The following is a 26523-nucleotide window of genomic DNA, read 5'->3' as shown; positions in this document are numbered from 1 at the left end:
AATTGTGACACCCAAGAAATAACATTGTTTAAAGTTATTTTTTATATATAAATTAATTTTATAGGCTACATTTCATTTTGATAATTAATGTTTATGTTTCTTGCTAGAAAGCAGACAAGCCTGTTGTTGTGTTATATGAACACCTGAGGGCACTATGCCCAAACAGGAGGTTTATATGAACATTATATGAACAGGGCTGATCCAAAATATGGGTCTGTTTAAATCTGTCTATGGTTTAAATACGCACACTTGGGGTCTCTGCACTTGTTCACTTGACCACTTGTCTACTACATGATGTATTTCCTGTATTTGGCCTAGGTGTTCAAGTGGGCGTGAAGACGATGGGGTTAGTGCAAGTAGGCTACTTTATTTTGATGTTCAATACTTTGCATTTTAAAATAAACTTCTAGATGTCTGTTCAGCAGTCCCTATGACACAATTTAATAATTGTGCTACTTAAGTGATAAAAAGCAGTTGCAAATGTTGTACAAAATACACATACTATACTAATCTTTGCACCTATAAAATGTGCAAAACTTTGTTTGACAACCAAATTATATGTACTATCTAATTAATGTAACTTACAGTGGAATCTCATGAATTAAAGGGATAGTTCACTTTGAAATGAATTTTTGGTATGTTTTAGCTTACCTCAAGGGCATCCAAGATGTAGGTGTCTTTTTTTCCGCAGTAGTTTCAATTTTGATATTTTTAGGTCCAAATTAAAACAATTCCCCGTCGTCCAAATTAAACAATTCCCCATCGTAAGTACACATTGATGGCCTAAGACACGAAACGAGCGGTTTGTGTGAGAAAACGAACAGTATTTATATCGTTTTTACCTCTTATACGCAGCCACGTCCAAGTGATCTGATCTGACGTGTGCGCAGACTGGTGCATAGATATATACACTAGATGTCGCCTTAAAGACATTCGTTCCAATGAACTGCCGTAGACAAGGCGACATCTAGTGTGTATATATCTATGCACCAGTCTGCGCACACGTCAGATCAGATCACTCGGACATGGCTGCGTATAAGAGGTAAAAACGATATAAATACTGTTCGTTTTCTCACACAAACCGCTCGTTTCGTGTCTTAGGCCATCAATGTGTACTTACGATGGGGAATTGTTTAATTTGGACGACGGGGAATTGTTTTAATTTGGACTCTGTGCATACTCTTTGAGACCGTGACCATAGACCTGCATTATATGACTGACAGACAAGAACGGTTTGACCTAAAAATATCAAAATTGAAACTACTGCGGAAAAAAAGACACCTACATCTTGGATGCCCTTGAGGTAAGCTAAAACATACCAAAAATTCATTTCAAAGTGAACTATCCCTTTAAGGGCATATACGTGAGTTCCTGAACATGATGCATGATGGCATACGCGTAATATTCGAGACAGTGTTGGTTTAGTGTGCGATAAGACCCACAGTATTGTGTACTTACTTCCTGTCGCATGCACACACTCTCATGATCAAGACCGCATGTGGGTATTTTGGAGAGGCCTAATGTTTTTAGTCTTACCAAGAAACGAATCGATGAGTATTGTTGACCTAATCTGGGAATTAAGTTCATTTGGATAGTGGCTGCGTCCAAAATCGCATTCTCTCTTGAGTATTTACTTCACGAATGTGTATATTATGAATGTATTCTAGCCATATTGTCATTATCATGTGACCTATCAGTACCAGCGTCAGTTGCATCACTTCATCTCCATTCATAAATCCTTTCCCGTGGCCTCATGGGATAGTAAAGTGTCCATGGAATGCACACTTCAGAATCTTGCTGGAAGTAGTAGGTCATCCGGTACTTTTTGCCTACTGTTTTATGAGTATTGTGAATTCAGACATACTTCTTTTGTCACATAGCCCACAGTTTTTTGCCTACTAGGCTATAGGGAAGTGTGCAATTTTGTGGGCTGACCAATGATGAGTGAATCTGCTAAGTTGAGTTTTTGATGTTGATGTTGTTGTGAGAATTATTAGATATGTTACTTAAAATATTATCTAACAAAAAAGGCTTTGAAGCCAAAAAAGAAATGTATAGTTTAAACACATAAAGTATCTAAGTTCTTAACCTTTTGGACTCAAGCATTCAACCCTGTCATCTAGATTATTGTAAGTCAAAAAGGACTAAACAAATGTATTAATATTTATTTTATTGGAAATCTAAATTAGTAATACAAACCAACATTTGGTCTAATACTAGATACAGTAGTCTCACAGCAAAAAAATAAATAAAATAAAACTAGTGAAATCATACAGTCAGCATTTCTGCTGTGTTTAGACAGTCTCAAATGCTGGTAACAGGGTTGCAAGAATAGCAAATGATTAGAAAATAAAACAGCTCATGCCATTTTAGACCTCATGAGGTTGACTCACATTTCCTGAAGGTGCACGCACCTTCTCATTTTGAAAGAGTTTAAAGGCCTATTTTGTACCCTTTTTATCCCACAAAGTATTGACTTAGGATACAATTAGTGTCCCAATGACCGTTCTAGCTTTGTGAGTTTACTGCTGTTCAGTTTGGTTGAATCTAGGTCACAGAGGAACTGCAGGAACTGATACAATTTTGAGGCTGCGCTTTTAAGGGCACCCAAGTGTCCGTCAATTCCTGTCGGTAAGCATGACCCTGTTTGGCAAAGGCCTTCGTGTTTTTTTACGCATTAAATGCACAGTCTGCAACTGGGGCAGAATTGTTCTCAGCAGGACTGTGCCCCACTTTCTGACGGTTCTTTGAAAATACACATAATGAGGCTCTAACTGTCCTACCTCTGCATTTCAGCCAATGACCATCTAAGGATCTTTCACACCAGAACATATATTAAAGGTTTGGGGGTTGATAAGATTTATACATGTTTTTGAAAGAAGTCTCTTATCACTCTTAAAAATAAAGCTTCTTTATTGGCATTGATGGTTCCATGAAGAACCTTTAACATTCATAGAACCTTTCACCGTTCTTTATAGTGGAATAAGGTTCTTCAGATTATTTAAATTACATGGGGAGAAAAATGGTTCTTTTACGAACTGTTCAAGAAAAGGTTCTTTGGGAAACCTAAAATGGTTCGGGTTAGTTAAAAATTCTCAGTAATTACTCTCCCTCATGTCGTTCCAAACCCGTAAGACCTTCGTTCATCTTCGGAACAAAAATTAAGATATTTTTGATGAAATCCGAGAGCTTTCTGATCCCTCCATAAACTGCAACATAATTACCACTTTCAAGGCCCAGAAAGGTATAGCAAAGACATTGTTAAAATAGTCCAGCGACTCCAGTGGCTTAACCTTAATGTTTTTGTTAGTTTTTTGCACACAAAAAGATTTCTTGTCGCTTCATAACAGAATTTTCATTTTTGAGTGAACTATCCCTTTAAGAGTATGCTCACCAAGGCTGCATATTAAGATCAAAATACAGTAAAAACAGTAATATTGTGTAATAATAATACAATTTAAAGTAACTAAATTTCCAGCATCATTACTCCAGCCTTCAAAAAAGAACAGTAATTACTTGAAATAGAAATATGTTGTCTCTTTTGATCAATTGAATGCGTCCTTGCTGAATAACAATATTGATTTTAAATTATTTTAAAAAACTCTTAGCGACAATTTGTCTGTCCACACCAGACCGCACCAGACGAGACAAGGCTTCGAAACACGACATAATCAATCATTAATTACAGCCAATCAGAAGATTGTGTGGGCGGAGCTCTCGCGCACAAATCAAATTTGACTTCATCCTGATGTCCAATTTTATTCTAACAGTCATGAAATACATTAGTTCACAGTTTGAACGTTCTTATTTAATTTAATTTAATTTATTGGCAATATCTGAGGTAACTTTGTCTCCCTCATTACGGCTAGTTTGCAGTGACTGGTTGGTATATTTTATTTCGTGTTGTGGCGTCTGTTAGAACAGGTTATGTGACAACAACGGACGTTTAAAGAAAGTTCTTAGTTCCTTTAATTACTTCATAAGAATGAATGATTCATGAGTATGAAACAGCTCGATTCCTCATATTCTTCCCTCTTTTGCCCGTCACAGTATATGGTTTGTTATCTAATCACAGTCAACCGATCCTTTGAGCTCTGAAATCACAAAACCAGTCACGAAGGGTCATTTTTTTTAAATTGAGATTTATACATCATCTGAAAGCTGAATAAATGTTTTATTGATGTATATGGTTTGTTAGGATAGGACAAATTTGGCTGAGATACAACTATTTGAAAATCTGGAATCTGAGGGTGCAAAAAATCGGAACATTGAGAAAATCGCCTTTAAAGTCATCAATATGTTCGCGATTGTGCTGCATTCACTCACAAAAATAAATGTTTTATATATTTACGGTAGGAAATTTACAAAATATCTTCATGGAGCATGATCTTTACTTAATATCCTAATGATTTTTGGCATAAAAGAAAAATCGATAATTTTGACCCATACAATGTATTGTTGGCTATAGAGGGTTTTCACTACGCGTCATCAATCCGGAAGTCGGCCATTTTGGAGGCATTGAACGTAAACAATGCCACTGAACTGAACGGACTCGCAAATTTGGTATTGCTGCTGAAAAATGGTCCAGTTTTGGTCTGTACTAATCGGTCGCATCGGGGAAAAAACATTTCGAGTTCTATAGACTGTCAAAAGTTAAAGAGTAGAGTGCAAAAAAACGATGAAAGGAGGCGTTTGTGGTTGAGAGAGGTAACTTAATGTACAGCATCAGCCACATGTGTAAATGAAGCGTTGACTATGGCTAAAATGTTGACGTAAGTTAGTTAACTATGGCTACATTCACACTGCCAGTCCAAATCCGATTATCTTTGTATCCGATTGGAATCTGATCTAAAATTATGTCCACACTGTGTATCACAACTGTTCAGATCCGATTTGTGTGTTCATGCAGCTCTTTGGCAATATGGCAGTGACGTTGCGTTGATGGAGGGGTTTGCAGCTTTGGCGTGAGAAAGTCACATAAACCACGCAAAATCCGATCAGAGCGTTCAGACTGAAGCTGATGTCCTGATATGTGATTTGAATAGGATTTCAAACCACATGTAGCTTGAAACGGATTTCATGTGCTTTTTTGGACTGACAATCTGAACGTAGCCTATGTCGGGATAAGAAATATAAGGAAGAATTGCAGTAAGGGCTAGAAAAGCTAGCTCATTCAGATCTTTACCACATATTAACTTTAGTTTGTCAACATTGTGCGCTCTCTCCTGCTTACTAAGTCCTTCTCTATATGATTTCACACCTACCACGTGTTTTTTTCCGTGGTTGATTAGTGTAACAATGTGTTAAGTAGTACATAAACAGTGCAATCCATACTGTTGTTTGCATCCGAGTGCCTCCATAATGGCCGCGCATCCGGGTTACCGCCCAGAACGTGAAACCCTCTATTGCCACAAATATACCCATGCGACTTGAGACTGGTTTTGTGATCCAGGGTCACATATAGACCGATGTTGTGCAGTCAAAATATCCAATAATGAGCAATTCAGAGTGGAAAATATGTGTGAATGATTTTCTATTTTTCACATTTATTCGTAACCACAGTCCACGGAATGTTTCACTATGATACATCCTAAAGTCATTCAACAAAAATTAGGTTTCTCATGAATTTACAAGTTTACAAAGACATTTATGAGTCATTCAAGAAACATAAAAGAAAATCAGCATTATATTTACAACTTCCCAACTATTGAAAAATGCTACATTACATCATTAAATGTGTGCTTACAGTATTTAGAACATTGAATATTTTTTATGAAAGCCCATTTCTGCTATACATAAGGGGATTTTAATTTTTTTTGCAAATAATTATGACATAAAAAGTCAAAATATGACATAGTAAGTCAAATCTATCAGATGAAAAGTCGAAATTATGACATACCAACTCTAAATGATGACATAAAAGTTTAAATTATGACATACTAACTCGAAATTATGACATTTCAACTTAACATAATGTCGACTTTTTATGTGATAATTGTCTTTTAATGCCATAATCAAGATTTACCATAGCACGATGTTTCTTTCTTCTTATGTGGTGGAAATGGGTTTCCATAGTTTTCAGAGGACAATTCTCATACTCATGACCTGCGGTTTCTGTTGCTTGAAAGAGTGTCATACTTCCTCAGCGGTTTAATGGTTTCAGTTTTTTTGGATGCAGCCAAGTTGGAGATCTCCATCTGATTCCGATTTCGCTTCCAGCCGCCCGATTCCACTGGTTTGGTGTTCTCATATATGATCTCTAGAAACAAATAACGTAGAGTTACATCAAATGGTTAACGGTGCAAAGCACAGGCCACGCTGAGGGTCTGGAGGAAAGTTTTGCTGTGCATGCTTCTGCTGCTCGAGTTAACCACAGATGATGAGAGGCAGTTTAATCGTCATATACTGGAGCTAACTAACTAACCACATGCCACCCACACTCATTCAGCGCTCAGTTTGCAACCAGGGAAACATCTGACCTTGAACAAAGACTCCTGAAGATGTGTTGTTGTTTCTCAGTAGGGTTCGGTTTCTCAATCAATCGGTGTGACGTTTAAGAGTTCTCATGGCATGATTTTAAGTACAGTCAAGTCAAGTCAAGTCAAGTTTATTTGTATAGCGCTTTTCACAATACAGATTGTATCAAAGCAGCTTCACAGTATTAAATGAAAATAATACAACAAAGTTTGTTTCAAGAGGAATTTATTGATTGATAAAATTAAATTAAATATCCCCAAAATATCCCCAACTGAGCAAGCCAAAGGCAACAGTGGCAAGGAACCGAAAAACTCCATACAGCAAGAAGTAATCTAGATTCGTGCCTCAGTTTATAGCAAACATTTATTGTTACAGGATGTAACCATTCATAACCACAAAGCTTAAGTAGTATATGCATTGTAAAAAATATATTGTTCCATTATGGGGAAAACTGTAATAGATCTAACCTTACATTTCATATAATTTTACTGTACAATACTGTTAAAGGTACCATTTTTGGAAGAAAAAAAAAAAACAGTCATCTTATAATTTACAGTAAAAAGCCGTAACTTTGTGAAACTTCACATTTAATGGTTATTCACTTTAATAATAATGTTTTTTTCTTCTTTATGGAAGATCTTATGTTGTTAAATTAATAATTCAGCTGAAAAGGGCTGTTGTATTTACTGGTTTAGAATTTATTTATTATTATTATTTTTGTTGTAAATTACAGTTTTAAATTGAAAAATGTACATGTTCTGAAAATACGTTTATATTTTTACTGTATTTCTAAACAATTTTTCTGCACAACTACCAGGTTTTTTGGTAAAGTTATATAAAATTTTCTAACTTCGTTATCATAGTGATGTTTTGTCATATTGTATTATGATGCTTACATACTGAGCAATACACAGCATATAATATATTAATGTGGGACGGACAATGGATGACATCGTTAAACTTAAGCATCTTAACTTTAGCTTTGGTCGAAGTTCAGTTAACATTATATTTTTTAAATAAATTTGTTTAAGATTAAACAATATCTGACAAATCAAAGACTTTATTTAAATGCAACATTGAGTCATTGTAGATGTACCTGTAGTTTTGCGAGTGAGGATGTATATGACAACAATTGACACAACTAGTACTACGCATCCAACTGCCAGCGCTAGCCATATCCACCAATGATTACTGGGGGGACCTGACGATTTCACGGTTGTTGTAGCTGTAAAAGACAAAAAGAAACAAAAAATTGCATATTATTAGGTCATTCTTTCAGATGTGTGGCTCTTCCTATTGTTACAGTACACTGCAAAAAGTGATCAGTTGACTTAACTTAAAAAAAGTGAGGAAAAGTAAATAAACTTGAAAAAATTCAGTTATGTGAACTTGACAATTCCACAGAACTTCTTTTTTTCAATTGCGCATGAAGTTTATTTACTTAATCATTTTAAGGCAACGGTTTTCCTCACTTTTTTTTTATTTAAGTCAATTGATCACTTTTTACAGTGTATTAAGATGCGTTTTCATAAAGAATGCATTCATGAATCTGATTGAGTTGTATCGAATCAAAAATGATTGTTTTTTCCCCCAACTGCAAACAAGTTTCCCTCAAAATCTCTTTACGCACCTGCTTTACAAACTATTAGTTGCTTTGCAGGTATTTTTTCGCCATGATTTCAATTACAAAACTCCAAAAATTTTATATCATACAGTACGTGCAAGTGGGATCTAAAAGGCTGAAAGCACATTGAAAATCTTAGATTCAAAACGTAATTTAAATATGTACAGAAGATTTAGCATTTTAAACAAATTTAATACAAAATAAAATTATTAAGAAATATTTCAGATTCAGTTGTATTAGATTAGAAGCAACCAAACCTGAAGCATTTTCTCTAGTGGTCTCAGACTTCTGGACCCCACTGTCCAATGTCAATTGAATGCCTGTAATTAATTCTGTAGGAATAGTACACTTTATTTCCTACTTGCATTTGAGAACAAGTTTACTGATATTTAAGACAAAGCTACACTCGACCACTTGCAACTGTAGTAAAGGTAGAAATAGGAGTTAATATTCAATAAATCCATTACTTCGTGACTTGAGGAGTTCACGCAGTTGACCAAAATGTACATGTAAATAGTTTACGTTTCTTAGTTTAAAATGCAAAGTGTTAAATGCAGAGTATTTAAAAGTGTAAAAAGCAAAATATTAAAGATTCTTCACCATTCGTCGTACAATTTGTTGGTTTATGTTCTGTAGTGGGATTTTGTGTTTGATTGACCGTCTGATTCTGATTTTCAGGGCTTCTGTTGGCATCTATAGAGAAAAGACAACAACAGTGAAAGCTGTTAAAACTGTGAATCTCTTGTTACATTCAGCGCCAGGATCAGAAGCAGAGGACATTGGGGACTGAGCCCCCCTAATATTGAGATCCTAGACTCACCCCTGGTGGTTAAAATGTCTTGGCGAAGCTTACGGCAAAGGAAAGTGATAGTTGTTGTCAAATCGGATATTTGGCGATTGGTATACTGGTATACACTGTCTTTATTTGCCCACAAACAGTTTGAGTGAAAAGGTGAAGTGAAAAATGTATATGAATTTCTTATTAAGTCCTCTTCTGCTTTAATGACAGCATCACTCGAGCTGCATGAACTCATTACGTTTATGTAAAACCTGATCATAATATTCTCCAGTGTGATTGACAATCATCCAAAGAGCATCTTGTGCTTCAATGGATTGAAATCTGACCATGTTGTTCACACAATCTATGTAAAAAAATGACATATTTGATAAGTGACCATAATGCAGAACCTATAAAATATCTTGATTTTACTTTATAACATGATGAAACCTTCTACTTACCGACCAGAACGTGTATTCCATTACTGCAGTTTTGTACGAGAAAAGGAATATCTCTCGTAACCTTGCAGAAGTACCATCCGCTGTCAACGGTCTTGATGGAACTAATGTTGAATGTTGAAGTGTTATTATTTCCATTATTAATATGCCACTTTTCACTTGTTCTGACTGTTGGAAAGTAACAGTCTAAATCACGTGTCGGGCTATAGTACAATTTCACTTTATATTTTCCACCAGGCTGATAAGTGCAGTTGATTGAGACTGATTCTCCTTCACAGACTTGAATGTCCTTTGGTTCCAAATGGACATTCAGTCGTTCCTCTTGAAGAGTATTACTGATCAAAACTCCTGTTGTAGATAGGGAAAGAAAAGAAAAACAATAAGTTATTGTCTGCCGCTAAGTACAAACAGTATGATTGGAACATTGACCTTGTGAAAATGTTTCCTTTTTTTATATTGGTTGATAGTTGGCTGACCTTTAAATGCAAAATATCTAATAACGATATGGCTTTAATTACTCTATACACCTCAGATAAGCTACTTTGGGTCAATCAACCAGTGCATTTTTTTTTTACACGTACTGTAGTTTGCCCATACTTGCACACATTATTTTTAATTATTCAAATTAATCAACACAATTTTAGCAGAAGATACTAAAAAGTAGACCAGGGCTAATTGTCCTTTTTACAACAGTGATTATTAAAGGGGATAGGATTATTTTTGAAAGTCAGTTTCTTAGTCAAATATGATCTTAAGTAAGTCTTGCCTACAAAAAAAGCAATTAAAAAGCTATTTCTTGTCCAGGAAATAAGATGCATTTTTTGTTCCATAGTGCGGCATGTTGTCGCAATGGGAATCTACCATTAAATTCCATGTTATAAGCTATATAACAGCTTATCTGCCAAATTTAAACAATAAAACTGTTATGAAGCACAAAATGATTCATGAAACGGCTAAATGTAAAAGACATTAAACCATTGGCAACAAATATAGTAAATAATAAACTGCATAAATGACATAAAACACAGGACAGAATTTTGGTTTGAAGGACAGAATTTACAAAATTTATGCAAATGGTGTGGTAGTTTGAAGAATCTAGTTCAAAAACCTAACAAATGCACAAAACACATTTGCAAAATCAGACTTTGACACGAAATCTTATAGTTGCTGAGATTAAGCTTTTGTGACAACTATAGCCGTGGTCATATGTTGGTTATGAAGTGTCAAAAACTATACTTCCCATAATATTTGAACAGTTCTATGTGGTAGATCAAATCAAAGTAGGCTTTTAAAATAGCAGAAATTCCACTTACCAGTGACGAAAAGAAGAACCATTCTAGCGCATAGTCGATCCATGCCTAAATTGGGCACAGAGTGGGCCTTGAATAATAAACCCACCTCAGAGTAAATGCAAAAGTATTCTATACAGGGGAAGAAGAAAAAAAGACTAATGAAATGATCCAACTTCTACAAACACAGCACGTGAAGTCTTTAAATGCGAATGCATAAAGCTTCCTCATTCACTAGTGGTTAAAGCTCTTGAAGTCTGGCAGAACTATGCAGAAGGGTTCCTGTGTGGTCATGTATGAATAGCTGTCTATCGATAGCTTATGAAAAGCATTGTGATGTCTTCCTGTGGAAGCTCAAATCTACTTGACATTATTCAAATCAACAATGTTTATAACAAATGGATTTTGCAAATAATCATACTTCAAATGCATTAAATACAATGCATATACAACATATCAGATCTGCAACTGGAAAAAGAATGGGCTTCAAAAGTATTTAAATAGTAGGCCTACACTTACCGGTCTAAAAGTGGGTGAAAAATGTGAGTTACTTTGATGTACCACGTAAGAGTATAGAAGCATGAAAGCAGGTCAGCCACGTGAACAAGAAATGAGAAACAGCACCACAAAAAACACGACTGACATCAGGCGTCCCAGGAACACACCAGAGACACTTCTGTTCACACGCAGGCATCGCTTAAAAGATAATGGCCTCAAAATGTGTTTTTTTAAACCATATTTTGATCTTTAAGTCACAGTTTTGAGCATTTAACTGCTTTAGATAGAGATTTAGCATCTGCATGAACTTTTCTCAAAAACTTTATGAGCCTTTTTTTCAATGACTTTTAATCAACTGACATTTTTAGTGAATATTTGAAGTTCTTTTTGGTCGAATATTTTGTGGAAAAATATTTTTGCTAAATTTTTAACTTGGAATGTGTTTATCCTATATTAGGTTCTAATAAATTGCACTAATTGATATTTTGCCTAATATTTATGATTCAATTTGTCGAATACAAGCCATTTAGACGTTTTTTAAGTGCGACTCAAGTTGCCAAATAGTTTTTGGGATCCTGTACGTTTAATAGTTTAGTTTTGACATCTCATACATGAAATAGCACACAACTTGCTGAGAACTTTGACACAGTTTGAATGTGGTTTCAATATTAGGCTAAATCTAAAAGCAAGACTAAACCACTGTTTAAAGTCAAACTGAAACAGAAAGATCAAACATTTTTCATGTTTACTGCATTATCTATCACAAAGAATGCAAGGACAGACAAGTATATCTCCATCTTTAATAAAAAAATAAAAAAACACATTGCAAACATCATTACACATTACATACAGTAAAAGCAGACTCAAATATAGTTTTCCTTCAATCGATTAACATGGTCAAAAAACACTTTCATTTCTTCATAATATACATTGTAGCATCACCTCTTTTCTCACATATTGTTTGATAAAGGATATATAGTCTCTCTATGAGCCTGCTCTGCTCTGATTGGTCAGATGGCTCAGTCTGTTGTGATTGGTCGGCCGCTTACAGTGCGTGTTGGAAACTAAATGGCCATTACCACATCTGAATTTCAGCTCTAGATCTTCAATGAGGACCATAGGATGGCATTATGCAAATTTGTTACACACCTGACAACTCGTTTCAGGCAGTTCAGAATCGGTTCTTTTGGGAGACAATAACTCCATTTATCATGCAATTGATCTTTCAAATTTTGCAGACATTTTGCATTCACAAACAGTTATATTACACACTAAGGTAATTTGGTATTGACATGAACTCTCTGCTTTCTCATCCCACCTTGTCTTTTGAGTTTATATGCAGGCCATGATCCTACATGTGCTGTTTACTACAACTTGAATTCTATCACTGCATTTTTCTACGAGAACAGGAATATCTCTCGTAACCTTGCAGAAGTACCATCCACTGTCATCGGTCTTGATGGACCTAATGTTGAATGTTGACCAAGTTTTATTGTTTTCTGTATTAATACGCCACTTTTCACTTGTTCTGACTGTTGGAGAGTTATAGTCTAAATCAGGTGTCGGGCTATAGTACAATTTCACTTTATACTTTCCACAGGGCTGAAAAGTGCAGTTGATTGTGACTGATTCTCCTTCACAGACTTGAATGGACTTTGGTTCCAAATGGACATTCAGTTGTTCCGATAGAAAATTATTACAAAAGAAATTTGTGGGTAAATCTGCTGTAGTGGGATTGTCCGGTCGATTGTCCGTCTGATTCGGATATTCAGGGTTGCAGTTGGCATCTGTAGAGAAAAGACAACAACAGTGAAAGTTGTTAAAACCGTGAAACTGTAAATCTCGTTACATTCATTTCAATGAAGGATTATGAACTCGGGCGGTTACAATGTCTTGATGAGTGCTGATGGCTAAAGGGAAAGTGATAGAATACTATTAACTACAATTATTGTCAAATTGGAAATTTGGTCATTATATTGGTTCACATTGTCTTTTCCCCAAAAACATCTGATCTGATCAAAGCTATAATGCAACATAATAGATAGTTTGTACAAAAAAAGTTTTCACATAACAGTTTATATACAGAGATCAAGCTCTAATCAGTGAGGTGTGATGCAACAGACCACTGCTGAAAATGTGTCTATTTTGCAATTTTATTCATATAGGCCTATTTCATTTGAATACTTATGCATTTTTAATGAAAAATTATATTATCAGCAGAACAATTTGCACACATTTTTTATATTAAGTCTTTAGTTTGAGTTTAAAGTCTTTAATGACAGCAGCACTCAAGTTGCATGAACTCATTACGTTTATGTAAAACCAGATCATCATGTTCTCCAGCGTGATTGACAATCATCCAAAGAGCATCTTGTGCTTCAATGGACCAAATCTGACCATCTGTACAGAGGAGTTCACATCAAAAAAAAGTGCAGAACCTGAAGAATATCTTAATTTTTCATTATAACATGATGAAACCTTTTACTTACCGACCAGAACTTGTATTCCTTCACTCCATTTTTGTATCAAAAAAGGAATATCTCTCGTAACCATGCAGAAGTACCATCCGCTGTCAGCGGTCTTGATGGAACTAATGTTGAATGTTGACAAAGTGTCATTATTTCCTGTATTAATACGCCACTTTTCACTTGTTTTGTCTGTTGGAGAGTAACAGTCTAAATCAGGTGTCGGGCTATAGCACAATTTCACGTAATATTTTCCACCGGGCTGAAAAGTGCAGTTGATTGTGACTGATTCTCCTTCACAGACTTGAATGTACTTTGGTTCCAAATGGACATTCATTTGTTCCTCTTGAAGAGTATAACTGATCAAAACTCCTGTTGTAGTTAGGGAAAGAAAAGGATAACAATATAGTACAAACAATAGATATATGATTGGAATATTGTTGATCTTGATCGTTGTGAACATGATGGTTTCTTGTTTTTAAAATTAGTTTACACTAGTTGGATTATAACTTTGAATAAAAAAATCTCTAAAGACGACTTAAATGCACAACTCCACTATATAAGCTAATCAACTGGGGTAAGTTGTCACAGTGAGAACATGGCATCTTTTTTGTCATTTTATGCAAATAAATAGTCTAAATGTTTTTGAAATTGGGATGAAATGTTGTCAGTTTGCATATGTAATATAAGTGCCTGCAAGATGTAGGTGTCTTTTTTTCCGCAGTAGTTTCAATTTTGATATTTTTAGGTCAAACCGTTCTTGTCTGTCAGTCATATAATGCAGGTCTATGGTCACTGTCTCAAAGAGCATGCACAGAGTCCAAATTAAAACAATTCCCCGTCGTCCAAATTAAACAATATATTGTTTTTACCACTTATACACAGCCATGTCCAAGTGATCTGATCTGACGTGTACGCAGACTGGTGCATAGATATATACACTAGATGTCGCCTTAAAGACATTCGTTCCAATGAACTGCCATAGACAAGGCGACATCTAGTGTGTATATATCTATGCACCAGTCTGCGTACACGTCAGATCAGATCACTCGGACATGGCTGTGTATAAGAGGTAAAAACAATATAAATACTGTTCGTTTTCTCACACAAGCCGCTCGTTTCGTGTCTTAGGCCATCAATGTGTACTTACGATGGGGAATTGTTTAATTTGGACGACGGGGAATTGTTTTAATTTGGACTCTGTGCATGCTCTTTGAGACAGTGACCATCGACCTGCATTATATGACTGACAGACAAGAACGGTTTGACCTAAAAATATCAAAATTGAAACTACTGCGGAAAAAAAGACACCTACATCTTGGATGCCCTTGAGGTAAGCTAAAACATACCAAAAATTCATTTCAAAGTGAACTATCCCTTTAAGAAGCATTTTTTAAAACTGTATGTGAAAAGATTAAACCTAAAGGCAAGCAAAAACCACTGTTTTAAAGTCAAAGCGAACGTCAAACTGAAAAAGAAAATGCAATAGTGGCATTTTTTTTATCTACAGGTCCTATGTATTTGTACTAAGTGCATGCAAGTCAAGGACACAAATAAGTATACTTCAGTCTTTAATTTAAAATACATATTGCAAACATCATTGTGCAATACATAAAAGCAGACTTAAATACTCATGTAATTAAATATCAGTGAGAAAAAGTGACCATCGTCCTTGTTCAAATTTGACAAGAGTTCAAAGCACATTTCAACTATCCACAGAGAGATGAGCGACACGAGTCAATGAATTTGAAAGGAAAGGACAATTAATATGCCACGTTTAAGTTCAAATTCCTTGAAACAGGAACAAATAGCATCTTTTATTAAAAAGGTTCCTAATATAAAATGCTGACGCTTGCTATCATAGCCACCTATGATCTAACTAAATCATAGCTTGAGTCAGTTCATTTGTAAACAGTATAAATAACATTGTGGTGTCACAATGTGAAAAATCACAGTGCACTATTAAAAAACTGACAGCTACTGTATGTTAATATCACAGAAGAGTGTACAGTAAGTGAATAACTGTGCAAATCCTTATTTTTCATAGTCTGTTACGTTAGGTAACTTGGATTATGTCTAGTTAAATGATCTTGAATATAAAATGAATCTAAAACAGCTATTAATGTATGTATGCTGTTGTACAGTGTCAATTCATTCTTTGGTGGGATGAATGATGCATTTCTTTCAATAAATTGAAAGTCAAACCAAAGTTTCCTTAATATAAATGAAATGTTCCCTGTATCTTTTAAAGTCAACATAAAAAGGTATTCATAACCCATTTTACCTCTGTAATATAATGATGTATTTCAGAAAGAAAGAAGAAAAAAACTAAGAAAAACATTGGATCATGAAAAGTGTGTACCAGAATGGAAATAACCTGCAACGCGTCGTTTTTGATTTCATGTTAACTAGAAAGTTATTAAATATGCAAACGTGAACTGAGGTTTTATATGCACACACATATAATAATAATAATAATATTAATAATAAAATTCTCACAAACAGTCAGAAACAAAATAAAACAAAATATCACAGTAAAAAAATAAAATCATTCTGATCATTAAATAAATAGGTATTGACATGACCCCTGTGCTTTCTCTTCCATTGGCTGATGGACTATAACTCGTCTTTTGGGTTTATATGCAGGTCGTGATCCATGTGCTGATTATCCAGGGTGTGAACCACCTCATCTGCTTGAAGCCTCTCCTGCAATTTGAGTTAAAACGGATCATATTTTAGCATATCATACATTTCTTTAGCATTTTAATGTTGGAAAAGGTTTTGTGTCATAATTTACTCTGAACCTTTAAATGAAACATTATTAAACAATTATTCAATAGTTTAATGTTTTAAAAGTAAATTATTCTATTGTGTTTTTTTTATAAAGTGCCTTTCCCAAGCTCAAGGTCAGAGAAATAATAATGTAAAGACATAGCAACAAGACACCAACAAACATACATGCATACATTTATACAGTACATCAATATTAAATAGAAGAGGACCAAAAACAGAGCCTTGTGGGACACCTCAAGTCAATTCGGAGTAATTTGTGTGTAAAATGTACCTTCCCGAAAACTCTGCTCCGGATTCAAAAACACTTTGTAAACGCGTGTATGTTAATGAATTCCAATCATTCGTAAAAAGGGTGATGCTCATTCACAATCAGCATAATCCCAGCCTTTATGACAACTACATAAATGACTCGTCCAAGAACGCAGTGGAATCTTCTGGACTTCCTTATCAGGTTTGGCTTGAGTATTTTGTATAAATGCAATAGGCTCTATGCACGATCGCTTCAGCGTTTTTGTCTCAGCCCGCCCAGTTACATCCGGTGCTGCGTCGGAAGCTGTTTTTGCATTCGGTAGAGATAATGGTAAATTACACTCGCTGTTTACAAGAACTTCCAGCGGTTAACGTGAATGATGTTAACAATATTGTGAGGCAGTTAGCTGTCACACCTAAGAGTAAGAAAGAGAAGGGCTTTAAATTATATATTTCGAGCTACATCGACAACTTTGAGGGTGAGTATTCTCTCATATCATGCGAAATCCGACTAGCGAATCGGTTTCTAAAATCGTTGTCTCCGTTTCTGAGAAAATGAATTTTATGAAAGTTTTGCTGCTAGTACACTTCGCTATAGAACGCGCTATGCGGAAGTAAAGACGCTGGCTGAGATTCTACCGGAAATACGTCAGCAGCATTCGTGCATTGAGCGTATAGAGGCTAATTGGCCATATACCTAATAAAAATATTCAATTAACATGTGTCCACCAAAGTGTTTTTAGACAGCTGAAAATGCCAGGCACTCTTCTGAAAATGCCTAGTTGGGGTGCGCTTCAGAGCGCTTTGGAGGCGCAGCGTTTTTCCAGTTGAAATGATTTGGCTTTTATGATACAGAATATCCCCAGAAGTAACGTGTTAAGGCCCTGATATATTCACAGCAAAGTTCTTTTTCATTCTTCGTTTAGGAGTAAAACAAAGTTCGAAATACGTGACCAGCGATATACTGTTATCGAACATCTCCCACACTGCTGAGAGCGACGTTTAGATAAATATGTAAATATGTGCTGAGCGCTTTCCTCTCATTAACAAAATTCTGTAAACGCACAACAAAATTAAGAAAACAGCAAACATTTTAATAAAGCATAAGAAAAGCATCTGATCATAGCGATGTGGATATATTTGCACGAGCTCTACGGTGCCCTAGTAAAGTCACATCACGTTTATATCACTTTATACAATAGATAGCTTAAAATCAAGCAGCTTTACCGTATTAAAAATGAAAAACAGTGTCAGTGCAGTGCAGCTCTCCAGCATGTTCATGTTTTTACTCACGGACGTCTGACCACAACGGACTCATGAGGAGAAATTATAAGTGGAAAAGATTTCGACGTGAAAGAAATACCCCAGCGCACACCCACCTACAAAGTAATCGCCATGGACCAATGGTAGTACAAAGGTGTTTAGCGGACGGAGCTTTGGCACGCTGTTTCGAACTCCAAAAAAATGTCATTTCGGCCTGATTTTGTTTGAAATGACGTCACAGCAGTTCGTTCTTCAATTTTGCTTGAAGTAGCCTATATCAGGGCCTTTACTAGTTTCTGATTTTGCAGATACAGTAGTTTGTTTTATCAACAATTAGTGAATATAAAAGTGCAATTTCAGCAATATTAACTTCTCCTCCATTGTTGTTCAATCATTGTACAAGTATGCAATGGTTGGTCTGTGTGGTATTTGTCCCACCCCTCCACTGTGATTGGATGGATATGTAAAAATTGACAGTGACCAGCGTTGCGTTTTACCCAAAATTGAAAAATGTTTAACTCTCGACGACGAGAAAAAAATGACAAGTACCCATCCATATCGTCCAAGCTTTAATAATGCCTTGAATACTACCCGCTTTCTCGAGCCCCTCCACTGTGGACAGCAACCTTAATAGTTTAACATTACCAAGCTATGTGGGCAAACAAACTTATGAAATATTATTGTTACATAGTGTTATCAAAATGCAGTGTCATTAGTTTGCCTAAAAGGACACAAAACGTACAGATTTACACATGGTCGGGAGCAGGTGCAAATTTTTTTCGAACCCAAATTTCGAAAATGCGAACACTTTCATGAATCTGAAAATTTTACTTCAGAACGGCTTTACAAACAATTTGCACAAAAATTCGCTACGCTTGTGTTTCATGAATGAGGCCCTGATTTCTTCAAAACAGGAGTATCTGCAGCAGTTTTTAGTGAGGTTTTAGTATATATACTGTATATATATATATATATATATATATATATATATGAACTTATTATTTCCTCATCACCTCACCACTGATGTTCAGGCATATGTATATATATATATATATATATATATTTTTATTTTTATTTTTTTTTAAACATCAGAAGTCTTCCGTTTTTATAAATGGTCTCTTACAGAAGTTTTCATAGTACAATGCCCAGTTTAATAAAAATAAAAAAATCCAGGAAAATTTGAATTTCTTGTAATATGACCCCTATAATAGTGTATCATAGTCATATGAGGTACAATTCAGTTATGTATTCAATTAAAGTGGTCAGGGTTCACTGACGCGTAAAGAAATACTCCAGGCCAAAGGGCTTAGAAACGCGTGTATATAAACACAAAGGGGCATCATGTTTCTGTATTGTGAGAACAGGAAGTGGTTTGGTGGTTTGACAACATTCACAGGTGGCTATAACACTTCTGTATCGGTGGGCAACTGTGGCTCGGGACTTGTGCCTGATACAATGGAAAATTCCACTTAATTTCCAACTACATAAAGATTTAGTAACCTGAACAACAATATGCAACCATGTTCATGTTCATATTCATATAGTAAGCATTATTAAAAGTAAATGTAATCTCTATCACAAACAAACAAGGTTTCTCACCAGCTCCCTGTAGAGGGGGTCTAAAGTGAACCATAGTGCCACAGCACATCTCTGCCCCCTAGTGACCGCCCGCACACCGTGTGGATTCTCACCGCCAGATGAGAACCCGACCATCCGCCCGCACTGGGGCTTCACTGACGCCTGCGACAGGAAACAGAGCTTTTAAACACTAAACTCTACCTGAGGTGACAGAGGAGCGAAATGCAGTTATTTTTCCTTACAGTGACAGTTTTGGCATCCATTTCTGTAAAGATGAATTCTCCGCCATCAAAATCACCGTTCAGATACAGCAGGGCACTGAAGGATGGGGGGAAAAAAAGGGGAAAGATAATTACTATTTGATTTATCTTATTTTTTAATGCAGAAGTAAGCAATTTCCTGTGAATGTGCGAGACTTACAATTAATGACCTGATAGGTAAATAACTAGAATAATAACAAAAAGTGCAGTAAAACTATTTGCATGATAAACCAGTGTTGATGATTATGATCATAAATTAAAATAATATAAGAAATTCCAGTTTTCAATATTAAGTGAATGAGTCTGGAAGCCAAACACATTCAAGTTACATTTGGCCGCGCTTATTCTTATGTTAAAAATAAGATGGAAACTTTCTTAAAGTAAAACTTTTTAAAATTACCATTAAATACAATCAATCAGGCTCACAGTCTGCTTGTAGTACAACTACATGTAATTCTGAGGGGTTTAAAGCAGTTTTAACACTTCTTCTTACCTGTAGTCTCGGTAGGTGTAAGCGGGCGGCTCTTTCCAGCACTCATTCGCTTCTGGGTCCAGAAGACAGTTGTCAGCATGTATCGGATGACTGAGGTCGTTTCTGTAGTCCTGCTGACCTAGTAAAATATTTAAATAACAAATATTTAAATAATTATATTAATAATTAGATATAAATTGAAGCCTAAAATTGCAATATTGAAGCGGTTGATGCCTAAATGTTTTATGTGTGATACATTCTATGTTGAATAAAATAAATACATACAAGATATATTACAATTAATCTATACTATATAAATATAACACATTATATGCAATGTGTAGCATACTCTTACACAAGTGATCAAACTGTGGTTTAATCTGAGGTAGAAACTGAGAGCTGAAACCATACCAGATATGGCAGTCCTACACACCAGATGTGTGTATGAGAAATGCAGAGTGGAGTTTAGCATGAAGTACGACTCAATTATCCGCCTGGCCTTCTCGCTGACATCATAAAAGAGGCGGGCACTTTTTAAAAGAACACGTCCCTCATAGCCGTACTGCAAAGTAAAATAATGAATAATTAATTATTGTTACACTCAGGACTGTTTTTCTTGTTTGTGAAGCCGTTTATATACGTCACTAGCAATCGAAGCTAAAATGTGGCACGCTATTAATAAACACAAATATCAGTCAATGTTAAAAACTACGGAAGGTCTTACCTTCAATGTTTTCAGTACTGTCGCCCCTTCAAATTTCTCATTGGGTGTGTGAGGAGACATTTTCCCCTTGTAACCGTCGCCAGCTGCAGTGACACTCTGCCAAATCAAATATTCATATTATACTTCCAACTACAATTACAGCCTTTAATTGTAAAGTCATATGACATAAAATACTACTATAAAGAAGTACAGTAATATATGGCACATGCTTATAAGGTCAAACAAGCACCAATAGTGGAAATACACTCACGTGCGCCAGATGTTTGAGCTCAGAGCACTGGTCCTCACTGATGACATCATCAAGAAGCACCCTTTGACTTCCATTCAAGGTGTGGGAGTTTTGTACAAGTCTTACATTCTCATACAGCAATGGACCTCCTATACACAGATTAACACAAGTTTACTTTTAATAACCAATAAAAATGGTAAAACATCTTGAATTAGTAACGGAAAAGTGCTGAACCAGTATATTGTAACCTGTATGTTGATCAAATTTGTGTGGATAATTGAAAACAATCAACTTTTGTTTATAATTTTTTTGATGCTTTGAGGTCTCTATGATATTGTCACTTAAAACTGTGGAAAAGAGCTTCATGAAGCAAATGATATTCATATTTGGATGAACTGCTTTCTTAATTCAAGACTATTTTTGGTCTCCTTTTTGCATTTTTTTCCAAGTTATGTTTATATTGTGCAGCTTTATCTCGCCTGTTACAATATTTTACGTCCAGATCATTTAAAATCCGTAAACATCACCTTCCCGCAGCTCTTGTAACAAAGACATTGTGACATTTCTCTTTGCTGATATCGGCACATAGTCCATCCAGCCATCGGTACCAGAAGGAATCCTAAAGACACATATTCAAGACATAAGGATGATTCTCATTATGATTTATCAGATCAGTAAGAAGAACGCCTACCTGTTAGCATCTTCTCTACCGCCTGAACTGCTCCAGTAGCTCTGAAGAGAAACATCAAAAGCGTCCATTAAACACCTTCTAATTATGAAGAGCTATGGCTTCATGATGACAGATGGGCTTGTTCGAAGATCCCACCACAAGGGGGCGATGTAGGTTGGTTTTTAATCTCAAATCTTGCAGGTGCACCTGTTCCCTCTCACAGCTGTTACATGATAAAAACATGTCCTTCACTGTCATGGCCCATTCCCTATGTCTACATGGTACATTTGAACTATTTTATGATTTGTTTTCAAACAGGCATCCCCGTTCTTTGGTTGGTTGGACAAACAGATCGGGATGATGAAACAAACAGCATTGTTTTGAAAAAAGTGAAACGACAATGTTATTCATTTAAAGTGCATTTTTATATTGGTCAAATCGGAAAAACATGGTTTAAAGCTGTTGGCTAAGTTCGGCTTAAGCAAATTGTCCCAATACAAAAATGAACTGGCTTTATTAACATTATAAGTGAGCCTCAAGGAACATATTAATATAATAAATAAACCCCTTTAAGATTTGAACCAAGCCATAAATATAATTCGAGAAAAACGAATACATTTGCCTGTAGTATTTTTTTAAGTTGGTATTTTTTGGGGGGAGAAATCAACCTACAAATGACTTGCTTATACATGTCTGCATATTAAACTGGCATAATTTAAGAAACCATTTCTGGCTCATTCCGTGAACTTACCCCTTCAGTATAGGCCACTCCAATGTTATTGCTGCCCATGAGGAGCAGGTCTGACTCCTGTTTGTGTCGCCTTAGGTACTGTTCAGCTTCCTGTGGCATAAAAAGCATAGAGAGACTGATTACATTTCCCACATGGGGGAGGTTGAAGATTACGGCCCTCAAGCATCTTGTCAATGGGGGATGTATGGCATATCTCAGTCTGAAATAAAGCCCTTTCCACAACCTGAGCGATTTCTCTTGGCATTCTCCAGGACTTTTTATTAGCAGTCACAGGCACTCGTTTAAAGCAGCTTGATATAACTAGAGCAAATTCTGGCAGCCTTGGTGCGCTTTTGGGGGAAGAGTTACATTGGTAGCAGTTGCGGCTTCGTGTTATCCGAATGCAAACAGCTCGCAAATTGTTTCAGGGAGCTCTGCGGTGTTTCGGTGAAACTTTTCTACCCTGTACGAAAAGACTGTGCTGTCAACACAATATCTCGGCGGTGGGTTAACAAGGTTCCAGAGGGACTAGAAATCGGGCAATCAGACATGGCAGCAAGCCAGTTAGATGGAAACACTCAGGAAAAGAATGTACTCGATTGTTATGAGCTATGAACTAAAGGATCTTGCATTGAAAGACACATTCAAGCCCTTTGGCTCTTGACTTAACAAACTTATGTGCCTTTTACAGTGCTAATAGCTTTCAGACTTTCTGAGGAAAACTCTTTTGGATGGTTCAAGAGTGCGTGCAGCCTCTACTGTACATCTCGAATACCAAACTCACTTAAGGGACATGATTGTTCCAATGTGTTTATGTGCATATAGCCTCCTGCCAATCTCTGCAGTCTGCCCTTGGTGAACGAGTTTGCTCAAGTGATTTCATAATAGATCTGGACCAGGAAGATGATCTGGATCTTCAAATGCTGCAAATGGCGGTCCAAGAACTATCACTGTTATGAACCCGAACTAGCTCCATGGGGGCTGTTGCTAGTGTATATAGGGTAGGTTACTTCATAGACAAGCTAAACTAAAGGCAAAAAATTGTAAATTTCATTTATTATCTAAGGAGACCCATTGATGACAATAAATGTAAAGTTATTAGTCAGTAAACAGTAGATCAATTGCCCTTAAGTATCATAACTGCCCATGTCAAATGGCATCAATGACAAACAGGAGTGTCCAAGAAAAAGAAAAGAAAAAATGTACTTAAAAAAAAAAAAAAGTGTCATGTTCTTAGACATGATCTCTTTGTATTCATATGGTTTTGAAAAAATGTTAAAGCCATTTTCAAGAAAAGTTTCAATTTAAAGTCGCGATGTAACGGAAGTAGGGTGAGTGGGTGATTTTTATTTTATGCCATCTTTAATGACTTTATGTCATGTGGTGTGACCATCAAGTAAAAAGTACCATATTTGTACCCAACAAACAAAAGTTTTATTCCAATTCTGAATTGATTACATATCGCCTAGAAAGCACGACTAAAAAGCTGCTCATGAATAAAGCGGTCTACACTGCACAATGAATCTCTTGTTAACGTAACGTCTACACTCTGTTATAATGAGAGGATTTGCGAGCGTGCCGAACTCTGCACTGGACAAAAACTCTGGCTTTGACCGGTGAGTAAATTCCACTGTCAACACATCTCATTGGCTATTGCGTTCAAGAAATCAACAGACTTGTCTGTGATTGGCTACATTGCTCAACTATGCAAAAAACATGTTGTAAATAGAAACCTTTGATACACACAGGACCGTTTGCCAAATCGCTAATGTACTATTATTACGGAGCTCTCCCTATGATTATTTATTTTTGTTAATTGATCTTATTCTGTTCATTGGTTATTTTATTTATGAATGGATTCCATTGTTTTCAAAAAGCTTTCGTCTGACAATAAATCACATTTAACTGATCTTAATTGTAAAATTGAGAGTAGGCATTGGTCCACCATATTTCACCAAGGTCCGCTCACTTTAAAATTTCTCAACATAAAATAAACTATAACAGAAATAAAAGAATATATATATATATATATATATATATATATATATATATATATGAAGAGTTCAGATGCAAAAGCCTCTAAATGCCATCTGAAATTTTCTTATAGAATGATAATTTTTATCAAGCTCGTATATTTAAATTCAATAATTTCACTTAAATGGCAATGAAGATTACCTATTAATTGTCATTTAAGTGAAATTACAGAACTTAAATATACAAGCTTGATAAAAATGATCATTCTATAAGAAAATTTCAGATGGCATTTAGAGGCTTTTGCATCTGAACTCTTCATATATATATATATATATATATATATAAACTTAAACTTATCTTATTTTAGCTAGTTGTCAAGGTAGCATTTATCATTTTTATTTATTTTAACTTGTACTAAAATAACTAAAACTGAAATAAAAAGTAATAAAAACTATATACTGTAGGCATTTAAAAAAATATATAATAAAAATGACAAAAAACTCACAAGAAAACTTTAAAATTAAAATAGAAAATAAAATGTTCAAAATGTTAATAAAAAATTATAATAGTATTTTAGCAATACTAAAATAACATCGGTGAATGTACCAATTTTAATAATTATAAATTTTTTTCTTTTTTTCAAATATCATGAATTGTCCTTAAATATCTTCTTCTTTTTTTTAAATAGTCATACTACATGACATTTTACAACCCGAAATAATCTTGCCATGACATAAAAAGGTCAAATGAACTGATATTTATGAGCCTTATTGAGTTTGACAGTCAATGAGGGTCTGCAGGGGTCCCCTCTGTGACATTTCCTGTGTTAAGTTGTTTCTGCATGTTGCACCGCTGCGTCTCACCTTACGAGGCTGGCCATCATGTCCCAGCGCCTCCCTGTAATACTCCACATTCTCAGTCATGAACTCTTCGCCTTCGTGGAATAACAGGTAAGTCAATGCGCACTCCAGAGCCTCTTCATTCCTCCCAGCTGAACACACAGAAAACAGAAACAGTTATTAAGTGTTAATGAAGCCACCGGGGCTCTGTTTCTTGGCTCATCTGGGAGATTATTCATCCTGTGATTCTTTGGAGTCATCTTTTCCCACAGTCACGTTTATTTCCTTTTGCAGACCTACGCGCTCGGAAACATTTGCATTCCAGGCCAGTGACCACAATGGAACAAACTCCACAGGGCTGAGCGAGTGGAAACACGGCTTTGAGACACGCAACAGAGACGCCATTTGTACACACACCTGCATAACTTACCATTTTATGAACAATAAGTGTCTGTAAAAGTACAATTTCTCATATCAGAGCTCTTTTCCTTAAGGTAGGAGTGAAAAGTTCAGCTTTGACGTTTCCAAGAAGAAATCAATCAAGACTGAAGTATTTATGAGACTCTCCTTCTCCTTTAGAGTGAGTAATTTCATGATTGATGAGGTTTTGTCAATTCAAAATTATTTTCAAGGTGCTTTTAGTTGATTATAATAACCATTGACATTTTTCTTTCCAATACGGACTATTTGTACAATTTGACTGATGGAAGTCAGTAGTATTGTTGCCAATATCTTCTATCCTGAGTAAAAGGTCCAAGAAGAGAATTGGGGGTCAGGTACATATTTGGAATCATTCAAGCCAGTTTTGACATATATGGGTGTTTACCTTGGAAATAAGCAAACTGTAAGTAGTCGTAATGCAATGGCAGGTAGTTTTCCATGGGCGATAGGCGACCGGGGCGGGTGGCCAAATCTCGGACACACTCGTGCTCGCAGTGAAGAACCTGTGTGTAATGATCTGGAAGACAAAGTACAACATTTAGGGTCTCAAGTTCAAATTTGGGCCACTAGCCAGTTTATACTCTCCATCTTGAACCAGTTTCAACACATACAGATGCTGAATTTGAACTATATACTATTTCTTGTGGAAAAACAGAAACAGGGCATTGCGGCGGGATTTAATGGCCAAATAACACACTGTAATCGTGGTTGA

The 26523-nt window shown here is 35.7% G+C and overlaps 2 protein-coding genes across 4 annotated transcripts in view; both read right to left on the bottom strand.

Moving 5' to 3' along the window:
• Window positions 1–2153: 2153 nt before the first annotated feature.
• LOC309476724 (uncharacterized protein) lies at window positions 2154–14279 on the bottom strand. 3 transcript variants are annotated; one of them, XR_014198318.1, is made up of 6 exons: window positions 13614–14279; window positions 11146–12911; window positions 10651–10758; window positions 9341–9685; window positions 7574–8794; window positions 2154–6259 (listed from the first exon to the last, which is right to left on the bottom strand). XR_014198318.1 is itself a non-coding variant. In XM_082139900.1 (6 exons), the coding sequence occupies exons 2-6, from the start codon at window positions 10691–10693 to the stop codon at window positions 6099–6101; spliced, it is 771 nt and encodes a 256-aa protein (XP_081996026.1). In that variant the 5' UTR covers window positions 10694–10758; window positions 11146–14279; the 3' UTR covers window positions 2154–6098. The 3 variants fall into 3 exon arrangements, 1 of the variants encoding a protein (XP_081996026.1); XM_082139900.1 differs by having other exon boundaries at window positions 7574–7702; window positions 8702–8794; window positions 11146–14279; XR_014198319.1 differs by lacking the exons at window positions 11146–12911; window positions 13614–14279 and having other exon boundaries at window positions 7574–8433; window positions 8702–8794; window positions 10651–11124.
• An 868-nt stretch (window positions 14280–15147) lies between these two features.
• The window catches only part of p3h2 (prolyl 3-hydroxylase 2), a 49046-nt gene continuing 37670 nt past the window's right edge, over window positions 15148–26523 (bottom strand). Inside the window, exons 4-15 of the mRNA XM_082139837.1 lie at window positions 26197–26328; window positions 25395–25522; window positions 22579–22668; window positions 21849–21889; window positions 21685–21776; window positions 21179–21306; window positions 20929–21024; window positions 20616–20766; window positions 20226–20343; window positions 19715–19790; window positions 19494–19634; window positions 15148–16295 (exon numbers count right to left, since the gene is read on the bottom strand). Of these exons, the coding sequence (XP_081995963.1) occupies window positions 16206–16295; window positions 19494–19634; window positions 19715–19790; window positions 20226–20343; window positions 20616–20766; window positions 20929–21024; window positions 21179–21306; window positions 21685–21776; window positions 21849–21889; window positions 22579–22668; window positions 25395–25522; window positions 26197–26328 (1283 nt within the window). The 3' untranslated portion in view covers window positions 15148–16205. The remainder of the gene's footprint in view (window positions 16296–19493; window positions 19635–19714; window positions 19791–20225; window positions 20344–20615; window positions 20767–20928; window positions 21025–21178; window positions 21307–21684; window positions 21777–21848; window positions 21890–22578; window positions 22669–25394; window positions 25523–26196; window positions 26329–26523) is intronic.

Source organism: Leuciscus leuciscus (assembly GCF_965113295.1).
Source record: "Leuciscus leuciscus genome assembly, chromosome: 15".
In the NCBI taxonomy this organism is placed as follows: Eukaryota; Metazoa; Chordata; class Actinopteri; order Cypriniformes; family Leuciscidae; genus Leuciscus; species Leuciscus leuciscus.
This window is presented reverse-complemented; position numbering and strand designations above follow the sequence as displayed.

Excerpts from the sequence above, each read along its gene's own strand:
- LOC309476724 (XM_082139900.1), bottom strand. The coding sequence starts at position 10,693 with ATGGATCGACTATGCGCTAGAATGGTTCTTCTTTTCGTCACTG. Across the intron at positions 8,795-9,340 it reads TGGAATACACGTTCTGGTCG|ATGCCAACAGAAGCCCTGAA; the intron begins GTAAGTAGAAGG and ends TTTTCTCTATAG. Across the intron at positions 6,260-7,573 it reads CCTCACTCGCAAAACTACAG|AGATCATATATGAGAACACC; the intron begins GTACATCTACAA and ends ATTTGTTTCTAG.